The following is a 17,792-nucleotide window of genomic DNA, read 5'->3' as shown; positions in this document are numbered from 1 at the left end:
CGGGGGGGGGGGGGAGGCGGCGAGCGCACAGGTGGGCACGTGCACGGCGGGAGGTGAGGAGGTGATGGCACCCTGATAGATTGTCCTTCTCGGCAGCATAATGCAGGGTAAACGGGTTCAGCAGCGGCGGCCATCCATCACGGCGGCGCCGTCGGAGCGCCGCAATACGCTTCCTGTCAAAGTCTCTATCAGCTCGGACTCGGCGCGCAAGATTTACAACTGAATTAACAGCGGGGAAACGCCGCGTCCCCTCTGCGCTCCGCGGCGCCTCACTCCTCGCGCTTCAAATATCAATTAGCGGCAGAATCCGGAACGAAACCGGTTTGTTGATTAAAGAGCGAGAAAGAAGTGAAATTCCTCAGAAACAAAAACGTGCTTTTCAAATTATCACCGTTATTATTTCTGTGAAGTTTCTTTTCTTGAAACCTGCTAGCTTTGCATTTGTTTTCCTGGGCCGTCATCTGGCCGTCTGACTACCCAGCATGCCGCTGGGCTGCACTGGCAGACTCTGGAGCGACCTTGGACGGAGTCGGCGGACGCCGGCGAGAAGCTCCAGAACCAGGAAGCTTCAGCTCACGGCCAGATTACAGAGATACCCAGCTTGGTAATCAGTTACTGTTTTAGGTTAAAGTAACTATTTTTCAGGAGTGGCTGTAATCAGGCACTCGGCTTCATTAAGGTGTAAATCGGAGGTCAGAAAATCGACTGTGCGACGTGTGTTTTTTTTTTTCTGTGGTTATGGATTAAAGTGTCATGGTGGGGCAGTGGAACGCCGGGCAGGCTGCAGGCCATTTCACGCTCCCTGGTCCTCATTTGTCATTCAGCGGCGCTAAATACTCGCAGGTAAGCGGCGGCGCCCGCCGAGGGCGATCGAAGGCAATCAGCGGCGAGAGCGCGCGGCGAGTGTTGACGCCCGGGGACGGAGACTCACGGCGAGCGGCGGGCGCGGAGGGATCCTGCCGCCGTCCTCCAGCGGAGACGGCGCGTCCCGGCCGTACAGGTCCAGGATGGACAGGCTCCTCGTCAGGGTGTCCTCGTCCCGCCGCCCTGCGGACGAACAGACACCGTCTCTCAGAGGCGCCACGTGCGGCCACGAGGGGGCGCCTCGGAGCAGAGCGGCCGCCGGACGCTGACCTGCTTCGCCGGCGCCGGCGCGGTGGAGCGGCGTGCGCCGCGGCGAGCACGCGGCGCTTCCCGTGCCCTCCGGTTCGGTCTCGGTTTCGCTGCCGCTGCTGCCCGGGTACACGCACACCTGCAGGGCTCGCTCCTGCTCAAGGGCACACGGGAAATTCACAGTCAAAACCCAGTTCAATTCTTTAAAACGGTTTGAATTTGTCGGTTTGCAGAATCACGAAGCGACTGAATCTGTTGGAGGGACTTACGCCCGGCGGCTCGCCGCTCTTCTTCCTGCCGGACGTTTCCGCCTGTCGGTCGTCGGCGGAGCTGCAGCGAGATGCTCCGACGCTCGACCTCTTGGCCCTGATGGCGTCTGAAAGAGGAGACGGATTATCACATCGCTGCTTCCCTCGTCTCTTCATCATAAATCCATCCCGGTTACTAGAACCTCCAGATCGTAGAGCATCTTCCCCCCCGGACTCAGAAGTCCCGACGCAGCGTTTTTCTTCGTCGATATTCAGCAGGTGTTTCCCAGGAGAGACTCGCCGCTGCCGCGTCTTTAATCATCCGTCTGATTGGCCGGCGCTCGGCCGGCTCTGTGATCTACGGCTGTTTTGACATGCTTATCTAATTGCATTTGTTGGTTTTCCTGGAGGCGGGCCGCGCCGGCGCCTCGGCGGAGGATCAGATGTCACCGCTGATGCATGAGCTTCCAAATTAGCTTCCTCTTTTAATCACGGCCGAGTAAAGCGGGGCGCCGCGTCCCGTCGGCGCGTTAGCGGAACGCAAAGAGACAGCCCATACTTCACTCCGGCGGCGCCGAGGTAAACAACTCGTCTGTCACTGACCCACATCCTCCGGTCTGGAGGAAGATGCTCTGCGGTCTGGATGCTGCTGACTCACCTGAGGGCGCCGGCCTGGCCGGGGTCACCGCCGGGTCGGACAGGGAGTGGGCCAGGCTGCCGGGGGCCTGCGGGCGGCTCTTTGAAGGGGAAGGCACTTTGGGGAGGGGCTGTGAGGGGTCGGGGAGGCGGGAGGCGGGGGGCTCGGCGGCGGTCACCCCCTCGGGGCCGGACTCGGACTTGGGGGGGTGGCGGCCGCCGGCCCGGCCGGCCGGGTCGTGGAGGGGGAAGGTGCCGATGCCGCTGTCCAGGGTCCTGGTCTGACAGCCGGAGCCTGGAGAGGGGGAGAGGACGGAGTGGGGGGGTGAGGAGGGGGGGCGGGGCTTCAGGTGCTTCACATGCAGCGGAAGGGGTGAGAGAACAGGGAGTCTGAGGCGGGACGGGGGGGGAGAGAGCACAACTTTAACCGGAGTGCAGCCTCAGTCCAGACGGCCCGGGCTCAGCTGGACTCTGAAGACCGGCCCTGAAAGCCACCTGATCCCACTGGATGCTGGAGCCGGCTCTCCCGCCGCCGGCGCCGCCGGCGCCGCAGCCTCCCAGCACCGTAACGGCTCTCCGGTGGATTCTGAGGCCGGGTCTCTGAAGTGTGCGGCGGCGTCTCGGTGGGATTCTGCTGAAACTTTTCCCTTCGTTTGGAGGGTTTTTCTCAGAAAAGCGTCTGAGCTCACTGATTTTAACGAGCCGCCGCCCGTTTAAAAGAGGGACAACTAAAACACTGAATTAAATGAAAGTAAAATGAAAAAAAAATGAAATTTAACCCAACCGAAAAATTTCAATTGTCATTTATAATTAATGTTTGTTATTCCAGACAGTCAAGTGATCGAACCGCACGAGCAAGAAACGGGTAGAAACCCGGAGACGGACTCACCGATGACGTGATCCTGACAGGACGAGTCCTCGTTCTCGGCCCGGGCCAGTTTCTGACTCATCAGGAGGGTCTGAGGCACATGGGAAAAAAATGATATGAAGTGATGTTTCTCACACGCTGATGAGGACAGACAGAAAACTGACTTAAAAAAACTTTGAAATGCAAATATTGTAAAAAAAAAACCAAAGATGAAAATTCTTTATCAAGTAAAACAAATAATAAAAAATATAGAATTTGAAAAAAAATATAAAGAGAAAAAGATCCCTGTGAGACCACTCGCAGAAAAATGCAGAAAAAAACTCTTAAAACCATGAAAAAGTTTATTTAATTCACACAGTGAAGCTTCCAAATCTTTTAGGTGAACCCTCCATGAGAGACATTTATCAGTCTATGGTTAATTCTGTTATTATTTCTTCAAACTGTTTATCTACAAAAAACTAATCAAAAAATGTTGAATTTCTTCTATTTTGACTTTATTATTTAACTTTTCTCACTTTCATGAATTTATTTTTATATTCACCTTGTTTTGAAAAATCATTTGGACTTTTTTTCCACGTTCAGATTATTTTTATTAGTTTTATTTCACTTTCCTGTCAGACTGCCTCTTTGCTCCTTTCTTTCCTTTTGTTGGTATTTCTGTTTTTAATAAACGATCCGAGAGTTTTCAGTGAACACACACACACACACACACACACACAGACAGAGACACACACACACACACCTAATTATGTGGTAAATTCTGTTAACTTTGAGGTGGTTGTCACGCTTTGTGCTTTAGATGTCTGGCATGAGACGATGTAGTGTGTGTGTGTGGGTGTGTGTGTGTGTGTGTGTGTGTGTGTGTGTGTGTGTAAGAGGAGCTGCTGCACGGTGTGTTTCTGTGGGGAGCAGATAGAGCGCTGTGCGGACGTATTAAATGGCTCTTTTGTGGAGCGAGCGGCTGATAACGGCGAGCCGTGCGGCGGTGCAGTGGATCCGGTTTCCCGCTCTTCTCCACGCCGCCGCCCGCCCGCCCGCCCGCCCGCCCCCTCCTCACACCCATCACCTCATCGCTCCGAGGGGAGACAACCGCCACAAGGTCACCGGGAGGAATCGAACCGCTCACTTACGCTGGCGTCCGCGCACGTCTCCGCTTCCACCTTCAGGCCGCCGTCCGTCAGGCTGGAGCAGATCTGCGGAGGCTGCGTCTTCACCGCCGTCCTGCCGGGACACAACGCACCGTTCTCACACGCTCTGAACGCCGCCGGAGGCGACGCCGAGGCGCCGGCGGTCCCACCTGCCCAGCAGCTCCTTCACGAAGTGCTCCGTGCCCATGAGCGCGGTGGTGCAGTGGATCTGCGCGCCGATCTGCCCCATCTGGTTGTTGCAGTGGTCCATGATGGAGCTCAGCTTGTTGCCGACCTGCGGCTCGTCCCTCGGCTGGCTCTCGCTCTTCTTCTTGTCCTTCTTCTGCTTGCCCCCGAGCGCCGGGCCCGCCCCCCGGGGGGCGTCGGCCTTCTTGCCGCTCAGGGCCGGCAGCTTGCTCCTGCGGAGCCCGAACCAGTTGGCGAGCGAGGGCCCGCTCCTCGCCTTGGCCTCGCCGCCCTTCTCCTGCTCCTGACACTTCTGCACGTTCTGCTCGATGCCCAGCATCACCTTCTCCTCGATGGTGCGGGCCGAGGGGCTCGTCTCCTCGCCGGCGTCGGGGGGCTTGCGGGGCGAGCCCGCCGGGGTCTGGGGGTGGGGGTCCGCCTCCGGAGGCTGAGCGCCGCCTTTCCGGCCGCCGCCGCCGCCTCCGGCGGAGGGCAGGCTGCGGACCTCCTTGCGGGAGGGGGACGCTTCGCCTCTGGGGGCGCTCTGCCCGGCGGGGCCCGTCATGCCGCCGTAGTGGCTCAGCCGGGAGCGGGGGGAGTGCAGGGGGCTCTCGGCCGCCTCGGAGGAGCCCTGCCTGGACAGCGAGCTGCCCCTCTCCCCCGAGTTGGTGATGATGTGGGTGCGGGTCTTCCCCGGACCCTCCGCCGCCGCGCCGCCGCCGCCGGGTTTCTCCGTGTAGGCGGTGCTGAAGCTCTGGCTGCGGGCCTTGGCCCCCGTCATCCCCAGGGCGGGCTTCAGGTGCGGCTTGGTGGTGACGGATATGGATCTGCCAAACAGCTGACTGCTCCGTTTCACCCTGTCACACGGCCCCCCCTCCTCCGGCGGCGGCGGCCCCCCCTCCTCCTGACACCGGGCGTCACCTTTCCCCTCCGCGGCGGACGTGCTGGCGGGGGGATCGATGGCGTACGGCGGCGAGCTGTCGCTGGAAGTCACGGTCTCCTTGGAGACGGAGTTGATATGATCTTTCTCCTGCTTGCCCGGAAGGGAGGGGCTGTTTTTGTGGCTGGGGGGGGATTTCAGGAAGGCCTTGAAGCCCATCGGGATGCGGGTCTTTGAGGCTTTCTCTGCCGGGTTGGGGGACGTCACCACCGAGCCGGGGGGGCTGATCACCGTCTGAGGGGCATCCTGTAAAGCGACAGAAGGCTTCTGCGCCGGCGGGGGGGCGCTCTCATGAGCGGACCCCCTTTTGCTGACGAAGGAGGTCTGGAGCGAGGACCCTCGCAGGGCGCTGTACGGAGGGGGGACGTTCTTGGGGTTTTTAGGTGCGCTTTGGGGCTCTGGGGCCCCCCCTGAGTTGGCGGAAGGGAGGTAGTCTTTCGCGGTGATCCGCTTGGAGCCTTTCGTGGGGGTGTGCGTGGCCGGGGGGGGCTTCGGCCCGGGCTTGTCCGGCAGTCGGTGCGGCGCGGTGCCGTAGCCGGCGTCCTGCTCGGCGCACTCCTTCTCCCTGATGGGCAGCGTGCTTTGCATATTTGGTAGGAGTGAGGTGTGGTAGCTCGGGGGGGGGCCCCTGGCGGCGGCCGGCTGGGCCGGCGCCGCTTTGTGGGGAGCTTGCGGCGAGCCCTCGTAGTTGGGCCTGATGAGGAGGGAGGTGGTGCGGCCGGGGGGAGGCGGGGGGGACGGGGACCTGAGCTGGTTTTTGCCGGCTTCACAGTGCTTGTCTCGGGTGGGCTGCTCGCCGTCGCCGTACTCCAGGTGGCGCCGTGAGAGGAGCGGCGAACACGAGGAGGAGGTCTTACCCCAGTCGGCCCTGCCGGGGGGCTTGGCGGCACCCCCCCTCGGGCTCTGGGAGCAGGACCCCTGAGCCTTGATGAACCGGGACATCCTGCCGGCAGACGAGGGAGACTTCTCCAGACCGGAGGGGGCCGAGCCCCCCCCGGGGCTGGGCTCGGTGGAGCAGCCCTTGGAGGCCTTGGTGGGGGGGCCTGAGGGGGCGGCCCTGCTGCGGCCCGGTATTTTGCTGCCGCCGGTCTTGGGGGCGTCGCTCATGGGGGGGATGGAGAGGCCTTTACTCGCCCGGCTGCTCGGCGGCTTGATGAGTTTTTTGGGAGGCGTGAGCGGCGTGGACAGCCGCTCGGCGCTGCCCTCCCTGCTGCCGCCGGCCCCCCCGCTCCGGAGCTGGTACTCGGAGGGCTTCTCTGCAGACTCCATCAGGCTGAAGGATCGCACGGCGGCCGCCTTCTGCCTCGTGGGCTTCTCCTGCGGGACGAGTTCTGCGTAGTCCGCGCGTCCTTTCCCAGCCAGGTGGATGGGCTCGCCCTCCGCGTCGAAGATGGCCAGGACGCTCTCCTCGGACTGGGAGCCCTGCGCCGCCCGGGCCTCCCTGATGAGGCTGAAGGGGCGGGGCCTCCCCTCGGCGCTCTGCGTGCGGCACTGCTGCGACAGCAGCTTGGCCACGTCTCTGGACAGCCTCCGGGCGTCCCTCTCCGCCTGCTCGGGCGGGGGTCTGTCGCCGGGCTCGGACTTGAGCCCCCCCGCGTCGTCGGACGGCCGGCCCGGCTCGGGGGGGTCGCGCTGGCCGCGGCGCAGCTTGGACGGCCGGCTGAACGCCGACGGCCGCCCTCCTTCGGGGAGGAAGCTGTTGATGAAGCTCAGGAGCTTCTCGGGACGCTCCTTGGAGTCGTAGCCCGGGGGCTGCTTGGCGGCGGCGGGGGGCGGGGGGCCGTCCCCGCCGCTGTCCTGCGGCCCCGCCCAGCTGCACAGGCTGTCGGAGATGCTGTGCGACAGCTGCTGGGAGTGGAACCAGCCGTCCTTGGTGGGGATGTGGTCTCCGGCGCCGGACCGAGCCAGCTCGTCGTCCGCGTCGTCGGAGTCGTAGGAGAAGCGCTTCGCCCGCATCCGGCTGACGTGGGGGGGCTTGGAGACGCCCTTGCCGCTGCTCTTGATGCCCAGGGAGTAGATGCCCTCGTTGGAGTTCATGCAGTCCTTGTAGCCGGACTTGGAAACCTTGGAGGAGGAGGAGGAGGAGCTCCGGTGCTTCCTCCTCTGGAGCTTCCTCAGCCCCTCCAGGATGTGGCTCTCTTTGCGTCGGGTGGGCGGAGCCTCGTCCGCCGCCGAGCAGATGTTGTTCGGGACCGACGAGCCCAAACTCAGCCGCTTCTCCCAGGTCAGAGACGACTGCAGGCGACAAGGCATCACATCAGTCATGTAACACACCGGATGAGTTGAGAGAGAAGAGCTAAAGCGAGTTCTGTTTTCACCTGGAACCAAAGCAAGACGCTCGACCACACTTCAGTCGTTACAAACAGGCTAATAATAAGTTACTGGGATGATATACTTGAGTGGTGTCAGCATTAAACATGAAAACAGATGCTAAATGGAGCCTTCAGCTTCCCTTTAAAGACGTAATCAGCAAACTAAGAGCAGGGTGAGGGAACAATTAGAGTCCCAACAGAAAGACGATAAAACCTGAAGACTTCTCCAAGAAACTCTGACAGGACACTTAATGAGCCTCTATTAGGCTGTTTTGTGGAGTCAGGCTTTATACACTGCAGCAGAGGCAGTGTGTGTGTGTGTGTGTGTGTGTGTGTGTGTGTTGGGGGGTTACCAGTTTCCCACAGGAGCGCCCGTCGTTCCAGGTGTAGGAGCCGCTGGAGAAGTCGCTGCAGGCGCTGGACAGCGACAGCTCGCTGCTGCTGCAGCTGCTGCGCGGGTACGAGGGCGGCGGCGGCGGCGCCGCCAGGCTCAGCTGGCTCAGACACTTCACCGCCGGGAAGCCCAGCTTTCCGTTCACCTCCTGTCGGACGGGAGACACCCATGAACCGGAGGCCCCGGCAACGATGCGTTAAACCTCTCCAGCTAGCGTTAGCACGGCAGAGCTAATAAGATGAGCGAATCCAGAAATGCATCTTTTTTCCTCTGAAGCCGGCTGGTTAGCGTAGCATGGCTAATTGCCACCTCGCTGGCAATTCCGTGATGAAACGTGCTCAACAACCTTTTGACAGACCAATCAAGCGCCGAGGAGTGGAAACTTTGCAAACTCAAGACGTGTGAGTGAGGTTCCTCATGTGCAGCCGACAGATGCTGGACCAATTAGCAGACAGAAGCTGCTGATTTCAGGAAACGTGTGCGTGGACTCTAACTCACTATCAGGACGTTTTCAGGCACTTCCTGTCTGTCCTGCAGCCCGGTTTATCGGGATATGTCCTCCGAGGGGGGGGGGGGGGGGGGGGGGGGGGGGGGGGGGGGGGGGGGGGGGGTTAAAAGGGTAAAAGAATGGCGCTAACTCATCTGCTGATGCATAATACATAAGATGAGTAATGTCGCACAGAGTCCTGCGGAGTCGTTTTTACTGAGAATCGATGCTTTCTGGTAATATGACAGGGATTTATTCCTCTCAGGGCGGACTGATACAGGAGGGGTCACAGCTGGGGGCATTTCTTCCATATCTGGAAGCAATGATTTCCTGCGGGGGGGGGGGGGGTGGTGAAGTTGTGTGATAAATGCTCCTTACGTTGGAGGGCGAGTCGGCGTTCCTGGAAAGGAGGAAGGCTTTGCTCCTCTCGGGCTCCAGCAGCAGGTCGGCCGCAGAGAGATCCATGATCCTGGAGTGCAGCTTCTGACGGGCAGAGGGAGGACGGAGAGAGAGAGACGTCACCAAAAACCCAGAGCAAAGAGCCGCCCGACGCCCGCAGGGACGCTCGCCGGCAAGGTACCGCGGCGGTACCGACACTGCATTCAACAAAGTCACAGAGAAGTTAATCAAAATGAAAAGAAAAACTATAAGAAAATGTTGCAGCTCCTGAAAAAGAATAAAATGTCTTGAAGAAGTAATTAAATAAAAAATAAAAAGCATATCAAACATCACAGGATATAATCATTTACTAAAAATCATTAAAAAATATAAAAACTCTAAAAAGCAAGACAACAAATATATATATATATATATATATCTATAAAAAAAAAAAACTTCATAAGCTTTAAAATTTTAGGTTAAAAGACAACAAAAAACAAAGAAATTAAAAAGTTGCTCCATAAACTAAAATATGAGTTAAAGATGAAAAAGATTCTTAAAATCTAATCAGGAAAAGGCTGAAAGTAAAATATGTCGAGATCCATAAAAGTAGCTGCACAAAATTACGAAGTGAAATTCGTGAAATGTAACGTAGATGAAATAAAATTCAACAAAGCTATTAGCGATTAGCAATATTATATCATGTGTGTTTTAAAGAAATAAAAGTTGCTTCTTTTTTAAGTATAATTAAAGCTCTTTAAAACAAACACAAATAAAGACAAAGTAATGAGATGGCCTGAACAAAAGAATATAAAGCCTTTAAAAAAAAATACTAAAAGTAAAATACAGGAACATAAAGCGGAACGGGGTGAGGTGATGATTCTAGTGCAGGCGGAGACGGTTTCCATGGTGACGCGGTGAAGCTGTGAGACCCCGACAGACTTTTCCGTGGTGCCTTTCTGAAAATTGGACTTGTTTCCCCTGAAAGTGATCAGATTTCATCCTCCTCCTTCAAACTCATTAATGTCATCAGGAAGGAGGAAATAATTGCATGAGGGAGAGAGGGAGCGCTTCGTTTTCTCATCTCCACGCTCATCCTCCGCTCGGCTCTTCAGCCGCTAATCCCACCGCCTCGCACACACACACACGCACGCACGCACACACACACACACACGCACACACACACACAAAGTGGCTGTTATTAAAGTCAAAGTCACCTTCAATGAGGCTGGGAAATTCCGGTGCTGATTCTCCCCCATAAACAAAACACTCCGCAGTTATTTGTGTCCATAAAAAAAAAACTTTCTTTTGATTTTTGTCTGCGTGCGCGTGTGCACACACACACACACACACACACACACCACACACACACACACACACACACACACACACCACACACACACACACACACACACACACACACACACACACACACACAGAGTTTGTGAGTGTTATTTACAACACAAACAAAGCCTGCAGACGTCTGACAGGTTCTAAATTTGTTCTTCTGATTCAAACTGAGCTGGAATTTCACAGTTTATTCAAGTGAAAAATTGTAAAATAAATTAGCCAATTAGTTAAAGTCCTGAAAATTCGAGTGACTTCTGGAGGAAACTGAAAAATACAAATAAAATCAATGCAAATAAATAGATGGATGTTCATTATATTTCATTATTTTATTAATTATCTTTATCTCTGAACTCATTGAAGCATTTTTGTCTGGAATGATTGTTTAATTTTCATTTACTTATTTATTTTCACTGAATGAAACTCAATGTGGATGTTAATTCAAAAACATATCACTTAATTATTGTAGCCATCGACCATTTTAAGTGGCAATTTTTCCTGATTAAGTTTATTTGTTCATTAAGTTTTAAATGATCTTTTCTGTATGAAAATTGATTTATTAAACCAATAACTATAATCTATTTTATCTATCTTTATCTCTATCAATCTATTTTTAACACTTAAATAAGAGTCTCTTTTTTTTCATGCCATAATTATTTCTTTATTTATTCAATATAAATTGTAATTTATTAGTATTATTTTTAACTTATCTATTTATTCACTTCATAATTCCACTTTTAATCTTTTTTGTGTTTATTCTCTTTCATTTACTTCTAAAACAGAGATCAGATTTGTTTTTTTCAGAACTTAATAGATTTAATAAATCAAATAAATTGAATCTTTTTGCTGATTTATGCCATGTTTTATTTCTTTCTCCGCTCCTTCAGGCTGTAAAAACCCAAATGAGTGATTTTCTTTTCACTTTTGCACCTTGAGATGTATTGAAAGAGCAGCTGTCAGGGAGAGAAGCGGCGCTAATAAATCAGGAGGAACTGCGTTTTGATGGCAGATGTGCCTTTGGGGGGGTGGTTTGGGCCGGGCGGGGGCTCCGATCTTATCTCCCGGTGCAGGATTTCACCTCCTCAGCAGCCTCAGCCAGCATTCGGTCGATGGGAGTCGGCGGGTCAGACGAGCCGAAGGAAGCCGTGACGGGAGCCACAAAACTTCACCTTCAACCGTCAAACGGCGCCCAACATGTGGCCTGCGGGTTAAAACCGGTCTGAATTTGAGTACAGTTCCTGATTTGTCCACTAGGGTCCGTACTGAAATCTCGATGTCGTGTTTTAACGACACTGGGACGGTCTCACACTTCTGCTCTTTGTTCCTCTGAATTCACAATCTGCAGCAGCAGCAATGGCGCCGGGCTCTTTCGGGGATTCGAACCACGAATGGACGCTTTCATACAGCCTGACCGTCCCGTCGTCTATCTGCAGGAGGGGCGGCGGCGGCGGCGGCGGCGTTATCGCGGAAGTGGAGAGGCCCACCGGGAGCCCGGCCCAACCTTTAATTACCGATAAGCAACGAGGTGCAGACACTCAGCCGGGTGATTAAGTCTCCACGAGGGAGAGAGAGAGAGAGAGGGAGAGAGAGAGAGAGACAGAGAGAGAGAGAGCTAAAACCGCTTCGCATCTCCATCAAGATTCAGACGCTGAGCAGAAAACTGCTTTCTGCCTTTTGTTTAATGCTACAAACACATGAACTTTGACCTCCAGGTGGCGTCACCAAGGCGCCACCGGCTCAAACGCCTCAGAAACCAGCCCAAAACCGAAAGACAGTCGAAAATCAAGTGCAAACTAGTCAAAAACTGGTCTGAAACCAGTTTAAATGAAGTTCGATGGTTTTAGAATTTTAAAACTGGCTGAACGTCCGCAGGGGGGAGTCTGGGTCACCTGCAGCAGGAGGTCCGAGGCCGGCTTGATCTTCTGCTGGAACAAGACGCTGAGCGCTCGGTTCTGCTGCTCCAGGTCGAAGACACGGGTCCGCAGCTTCAGACACTCCTCCCTCAGGTCCTGGACACACACACACACACACACACACACGGTCCATCAGTCTGCGGCTGCTGATGCTGACTGGAGCGTTCCCATGGCGACGGCGAGGCACAAACCTTCTGCGTCAGCAGCGCCTGCACCACCTGGTTGGCCACCTGAAAGCAGAGAGCGGAGGCGTGAGGCGTGGCGAGGCGTGGCGAGGCGTGGCGAGGCGTGGCGTGTCTGCTGTGACCCTCGCAGGCCTCCGTACGGCGCCCGCCTTCGCGCTGCTCATGCTAACGCTACAATAGCGCGGCAGTGACTTCCAGCAGCCTGCTCATGATGCGCAGCATCGCGGGAACAGAGATGTAAAAAGTTGCCTTTCAGCCGCTGAGGTGGTTAAAATAAGAACAGAGGCGCCGCGGGGCGTTTAGGAAGTCACGACCGAGAGGAGACGGAGGGATGGAGGAGGAGGAGGAGGAGGAGGAGGAGGAGGAGGAGGGTGCTGGCGCTGCAGGGACAGGTTTCCTAATTTGTCCTGGAACCAAGGGGCTGAGCGGAGGGGGTAAACCTGCCTGAGGGGGGAGAGTTCTGCCCTCCTGGGCGGATGTGATGTCTGCCCTCTCTAAGTGGCCTCACGGCGCAGCTCTGATGGCGGAGGCGGCGAGCGGCGCCGCCGGTCCCACCAGCTGCCCGTCTGCATTCACTCATCTCGCGCCACTCGTGCGCGGCGGTCGCTCTCAGGTTTCCCCCCGTCAGAGGCGCTTAGCGCCGGGTTTGTTGTTCGAGCGGAGCGATCGGCGGAGCCGCCGTGGCTAATGAGCGATCAATGGGGAGTAATCGGAGCGGCGCTGCGGTGTCGGCCGCGGAGGACAGACTGGACGCCGCAGACTCACCTCGTCCAGACATCGCTCGTACTGCTCCCGCTGGCTCTCGTTCTCCAAGGCCAAGGCCGAGTTCCGCTCCTGCAAAAAAAAAAAACCAACCACAGCAGCTTCTTCAGCAGAAAGGTCAGCCAATCGGGAGCGTCGCTCCCTCCAACACACAGAAAGGTCACGGCTTTGATTCGCGTGCAGATCGGACCTAATCACAGTGTCTCCTCGCTCGCCCGGCGAGGAGGCGGCGCCCTATCGATCTCTGGGAGTTTCCCATTTGTCAGCGGCAGGCGGCGGGTTCTTAGCTGTCAAGGCGGCTCGCTCTGCTCGCCCTCTGACCTTTAGCGCCGCGATAGCACATAATCACACCGCGGAGGAGAAACAGATGCTAATTAAAGCAGGACTCGGCGTCCCGGCGGAGAGCCTAACGAATGAGCTGGGTAATTAAAGAGAGCGTGGCGGCTCCAGCCGGAGGGAATCCCCCCTGACAGCCCCGCCGCACCGGCGCTTAAAATTTAAAACATGAAACTCATCCCACTCCGACACAACACCGCTCATTCTGTCTGCTCTCCATTCAAACCGATCAATATGCGGGCGGCTCACCTTCATCATAACTCTCATGATCAAAGCGACATTATTTACATCTCTCTGAGTTTTCTTCCCGGTCAGAAGCTAAATAACCGGCGGGTGATTTTCATTTAGAGTTCCCGGCCGCGCTGCCAAGTTAATGATTAGCAGGAGTGGAGCTGGAGGAATAAAGAGCGCGGGCAGCGGCTTGCTTAGCGTCGGCGGCGGCGAGGCCGTGATGTATCGCCTCGCCGCCGCCGCATCCATCACCCACGCGGCCCGGCGGGGATTACAGAGAGGCAAGACAGCTTTTGATAAAGCCATTTAAAGCCTAATGTTTAACTAGCGTGCTTCATCATGCGGATGGAGACGGAGGGAGCGGCTTTCCACCGGCCACGAGGACAACGGCCAATTATCTGCCACTTTGCTGTAATTACAGTTCGTTTCGGGCAAGGCTGGCCAAAATAACCCGCAACAGATAAGAGAAAGCGAAGAATCTCCCCCCTTCTCTTGGGTTGTGAGTTCCTCAGGGTACTATCCTGGGACCACTCCTATGTTTCAACAATACGTGTTATGATGTATCCTAACACTGTCGCAGGGGGCGTGGAGTTCTGCAGGGGTCTATCCTAGGGCCGATTCTATTTTCTGCAGAACGCAGAAGTTTCTCTGTGCCCACGGTGCCCATGACACATCATTTTCAGAATGTTGTTATTGAAACATTCCTGCTCTGGTATAAAATGTGGCGTACCTCTGGGATCTGTACTGGAACCACTTCCATTTCCTTTTAATATGCTAAAATTACTCCACATTCCTCATATTAGAGAACATACTATTGTAACGTAGGAGAAACTGAAGCATCCTCCCCTCCTGCTTCTGTACAGAATGTGTGGAGGTCCTCAGGGCTCTATTCTAGGACCACTCTTATTTTTGTTAAACGGGCTCGCACTTGACCATATAATTTAATATAAGATATAAACCATCCAACACGTTACAGAATCTGCTGCGTTTTCTTCCTCTGAGTCCCCTGGAGGTGATGATGAGGACGGTTTGGGAGGTCCACCTCCGTCATCATCATTATCACCAACAGCAACAACAGGAAGAGGGGAGAGGAGTCGGAGAGGAGGGAGTCAGCCGGCCTGCAGCCTGGTTTCATTAGGGGGGTAATTGTTGAGGAGATGTGGTCGGATGTGTGTCTGCTGGCTGCAGTAAAAAGGCTTCATTCCCCCCCGAGAGCAGAGCACAACAAACCCGTGAAGAGACCGGGGGGCTGTGCAGGGGCCTGACGAGCCGCCACGCTGTCAGACACCAGCAGAGGATGGCCGAGGGGCGGCGGACAGGGACAGAAGTACCTCCAGGGCCTTCAGGCGCTCCACCAGCAGCCGGGTTTTATCTTCTGCTTGGCTGGCGTCGAGCTCGGGGTCCGGCGGCTGGAGCGAGGGGCCGTCCTGCTGCTTCTGCACTTCCTCCGAGAGTTTGTCCTGAAAGAGATGAGGAGAGACGAGGTCGGAGGAGGGGAAACCAGAAAGCAGAACACCACAGCAGAAAGACAGAGACTTCTAATTTATGAGTTCTCTTACACAACAACGCAATATTATGTTGGATTGAAATTAAATTGCTTTTCTTTTTAATGCACACACATTAAAAGAAAGAAAGAAAAGAAGAAATCCTCATATTATGTTCTAATCCCGTGAATATTTTAATATTAAGAGGCAGGATTTAGAGCGGAGCCATCAGTCGGGACATCGCCGCTGCCGAACATCCCATAATCCCTCATCATGTAGTTTGTAAAACGGCGGCGGTGACCTTGAGGGTCTCCTCAGACCTCCTCTTTTTATTGGCTCATCTGCGATAATAAACTGTTGGCAATAATTTGGTGCTAATGAGGCCAAACACTCTGAGCCGACTGTCCCACTGCAGCACAAACCCGCAATAAAAAGCAATTTCCGGCCCATAAACGTTTGTGTGTGTCAGAAATGAAACGCTTTTAGGTGTTTTGCTCCAAATAGCTGCTCCTCTGGCGTCTCTGACGGCCGGATCGTTTTGATATCTTCGGTGTTCAGAGAGCTGGACTCAGAAAAAAGAGGCGTTGGAGATCTTTATTACACTGAAGTGAGTAAAGCCTTCAGCTCGTCCTCTCACTTCAGTCCGGCAGTTAACAGAAAACTGCCTCCAGTGATGAACTGAAACCATCAGAGCTTCGTCACTTCAGTGATTGAAAACCACCACCGGGTGTCACTGAAGGGTATTGCAACTCTTTCTTCACCGCCGAGGCTTCTCAAAGTTACCATAACGAATACAACATTTACATTCATTGAAGGAAAAAGCTGCCGGGAGAAATGAAAGTGTGCGAAAATCACACCGATTTCCTTATTTATGGCGTTAAACGGGAAATGTTTCTCCCATTTCTGCACTTCAGCTGAAGAAAGTGTTCGAACAACAGTGATCTAATCTTATCTGTGCTTTTCACCGACTTTCAGATTACAGCCAGACTTCAAGTTCCCAAAAATCAAACGTTTCTTTCAGCTCTTGCAGAAATTACGCCGACAGATTCAGCAGGGTTTGCAAATTTTTGCGATTTGGGGATCTTCAAATCCTACAATTCTGAAACCCGTCAACAGATGACAGAGTGTTCTCGGATTATATAATGTTCTCAGATTGTAAATCTTATCAGACGCTTGAATAACAGTCACGCTGAGCTCAGTGTCGAATGTATTTCCTCTTATCTCCCGGCGGGCGTCACGGACCCGCCGTCACTCGGTCAGAGGACACGTGGAGACGCGGGGAAGTTACGAAACGTGGTCACATGTCTGATAAAACGCTTTAAAAACAGAATCACAGCCACACGTCCGAGGACGAAGCCACCTGTTTCTGGTTTTTCTGAGAAATCTTCACCGTGTGGAGATTCTTCCCACAATCAGAGGTGATTGAGCGAGTTTCGCGCAGACGTTCACGTGCGATCAATCTTCACAGCCGAGCTCAGTTCTGACGCGCCGTCACACCTGGAGATTCCTCTGCTTAATGTGGCGGGCCCAGCGGAGGCTAGCATTAAGCACTGATGGATGGCCGCCGATCGGCTTTTCTGCTCGCCGCCGACGGGACTCGGAGACAATGTCCTTCAGAGCACTTTGTTTTCGGGCCGATCCAATCTGCTCTCCCCACATATTAGGTTTTCAATCTTGTTTGATTCCATCAGACAACGGAGGCGATGTTTTATCGTCGGACTGCGGAGACGGCCAGTGTTTGCCTGTGAGGTTTGTGGTTTGCTCATCAGACGGCGGTAAAGGGCCGGGTAATAATCTCCACAGAGGCGGAGGAAGCGGAGCGGGGGGGGGGGGGTGTTTCGTCCCTCGCGCTGCCCTTTCAAGTTATTGAGTTTGTCTGCTGAACACACAGAAAACGGCAGCACAGAGCGGCGTTACACACCGACTGGGAATAACATAATAACCCTGCAAGTTTACTCTGCGAGACTGTGTCCATCCAGCTGCTGACCACACACACACACACACACACACACACACACACACACACACACACTGCTCTCTGGACCTCGTCTAAAGGTGGACGCACCTGAACTGTGGCACTTTGAGTAGTAGAAATAATCAATCTGGAGAAAACCCTGAAAATTCCTGTTTTTCAGTCACGAAACTTCAGTGCTGAAGCTTGTCACAGTGTCGCCACGGTTGCTTTGACGATGTGTTGTTTTTATAGCGTTTTTTTGAAATAACTGATGCTCAAACTTGTCTGGATTGAAATTCAACAGTGTGCGCGCAGACACACACACACACACACACACACACACACACACACAGACGGGGAAGCAGCTATTTCCATAGAAACACCTGCACTGGTTTGATAAAGGCTAAAGTTTCTTGGTAATCCTGAGTCCGCTGCCACTCGATATGACATTTAATCTCATTTTCATTCCTCCTGCATCCATTCCTTTCTTTTATTGACGTGTGCAGTCATTTCTAAAGACACTCTTTTTATTGCATTCTTCATGAACTAATAACGCCTCTTTTTCCCGGGTCCCTGAAGGCATCGTGCTCTTGTTTCACCTGCAGGATGTAAGAGAACACTTCACACTTTATGGACTGTGCAGCCACTTGGTGCTCTTATAAAGGCATCACACCACAGCAGAGGGTTAATAAATAGCTGGAGAGTGCACGGATGAATACATCCCAGAGAGCCGCTCGGCCCGATGATGGACAGAGCGGAGCGGCGGCGGCAGCATGTAAACAAGCGCCGCTCCAAACGGTGAAGTGTGACCCCGGCGGTGACCCCGAGCTTCACAGACTATCTGGTTTTACTGCTTCTTCCTGCTCCTGCGCTCAGCCCCGCCAGCTATTT

The 17,792-nt window shown here is 54.3% G+C and overlaps 1 protein-coding gene across 4 annotated transcripts in view; it reads right to left on the bottom strand.

The window, feature by feature from the left end:
• Positions 1-17,792, bottom strand: part of LOC115383841 (nck-associated protein 5) — a 59,353-nt gene that overhangs the window by 1,528 nt on the left and 40,033 nt on the right. For all 4 annotated transcript variants that reach the window (XM_030086032.1, XM_030086034.1, XM_030086031.1 and 1 more), the window contains 13 exons: positions 14,795-14,923; positions 12,900-12,968; positions 12,141-12,179; positions 11,926-12,045; positions 8,690-8,794; positions 7,784-7,972; positions 4,163-7,353; positions 3,996-4,086; positions 2,887-2,956; positions 2,020-2,292; positions 1,383-1,489; positions 1,135-1,267; positions 932-1,047 (listed from right to left, as the gene is read on the bottom strand). In XM_030086032.1, the coding sequence (XP_029941892.1) occupies positions 932-1,047; positions 1,135-1,267; positions 1,383-1,489; positions 2,020-2,292; positions 2,887-2,956; positions 3,996-4,086; positions 4,163-7,353; positions 7,784-7,972; positions 8,690-8,794; positions 11,926-12,045; positions 12,141-12,179; positions 12,900-12,968; positions 14,795-14,923 (4,632 nt within the window). The remainder of the gene's footprint in view (positions 1-931; positions 1,048-1,134; positions 1,268-1,382; positions 1,490-2,019; positions 2,293-2,886; positions 2,957-3,995; positions 4,087-4,162; positions 7,354-7,783; positions 7,973-8,689; positions 8,795-11,925; positions 12,046-12,140; positions 12,180-12,899; positions 12,969-14,794; positions 14,924-17,792) is intronic.

Source organism: Salarias fasciatus (assembly GCF_902148845.1).
Source record: "Salarias fasciatus chromosome 23 unlocalized genomic scaffold, fSalaFa1.1 super_scaffold_20, whole genome shotgun sequence".
In the NCBI taxonomy this organism is placed as follows: Eukaryota; Metazoa; Chordata; class Actinopteri; order Blenniiformes; family Blenniidae; genus Salarias; species Salarias fasciatus.
Note: the sequence above shows the minus strand (reverse complement) of the source record. Positions and strands in the feature narration are given on the sequence as shown.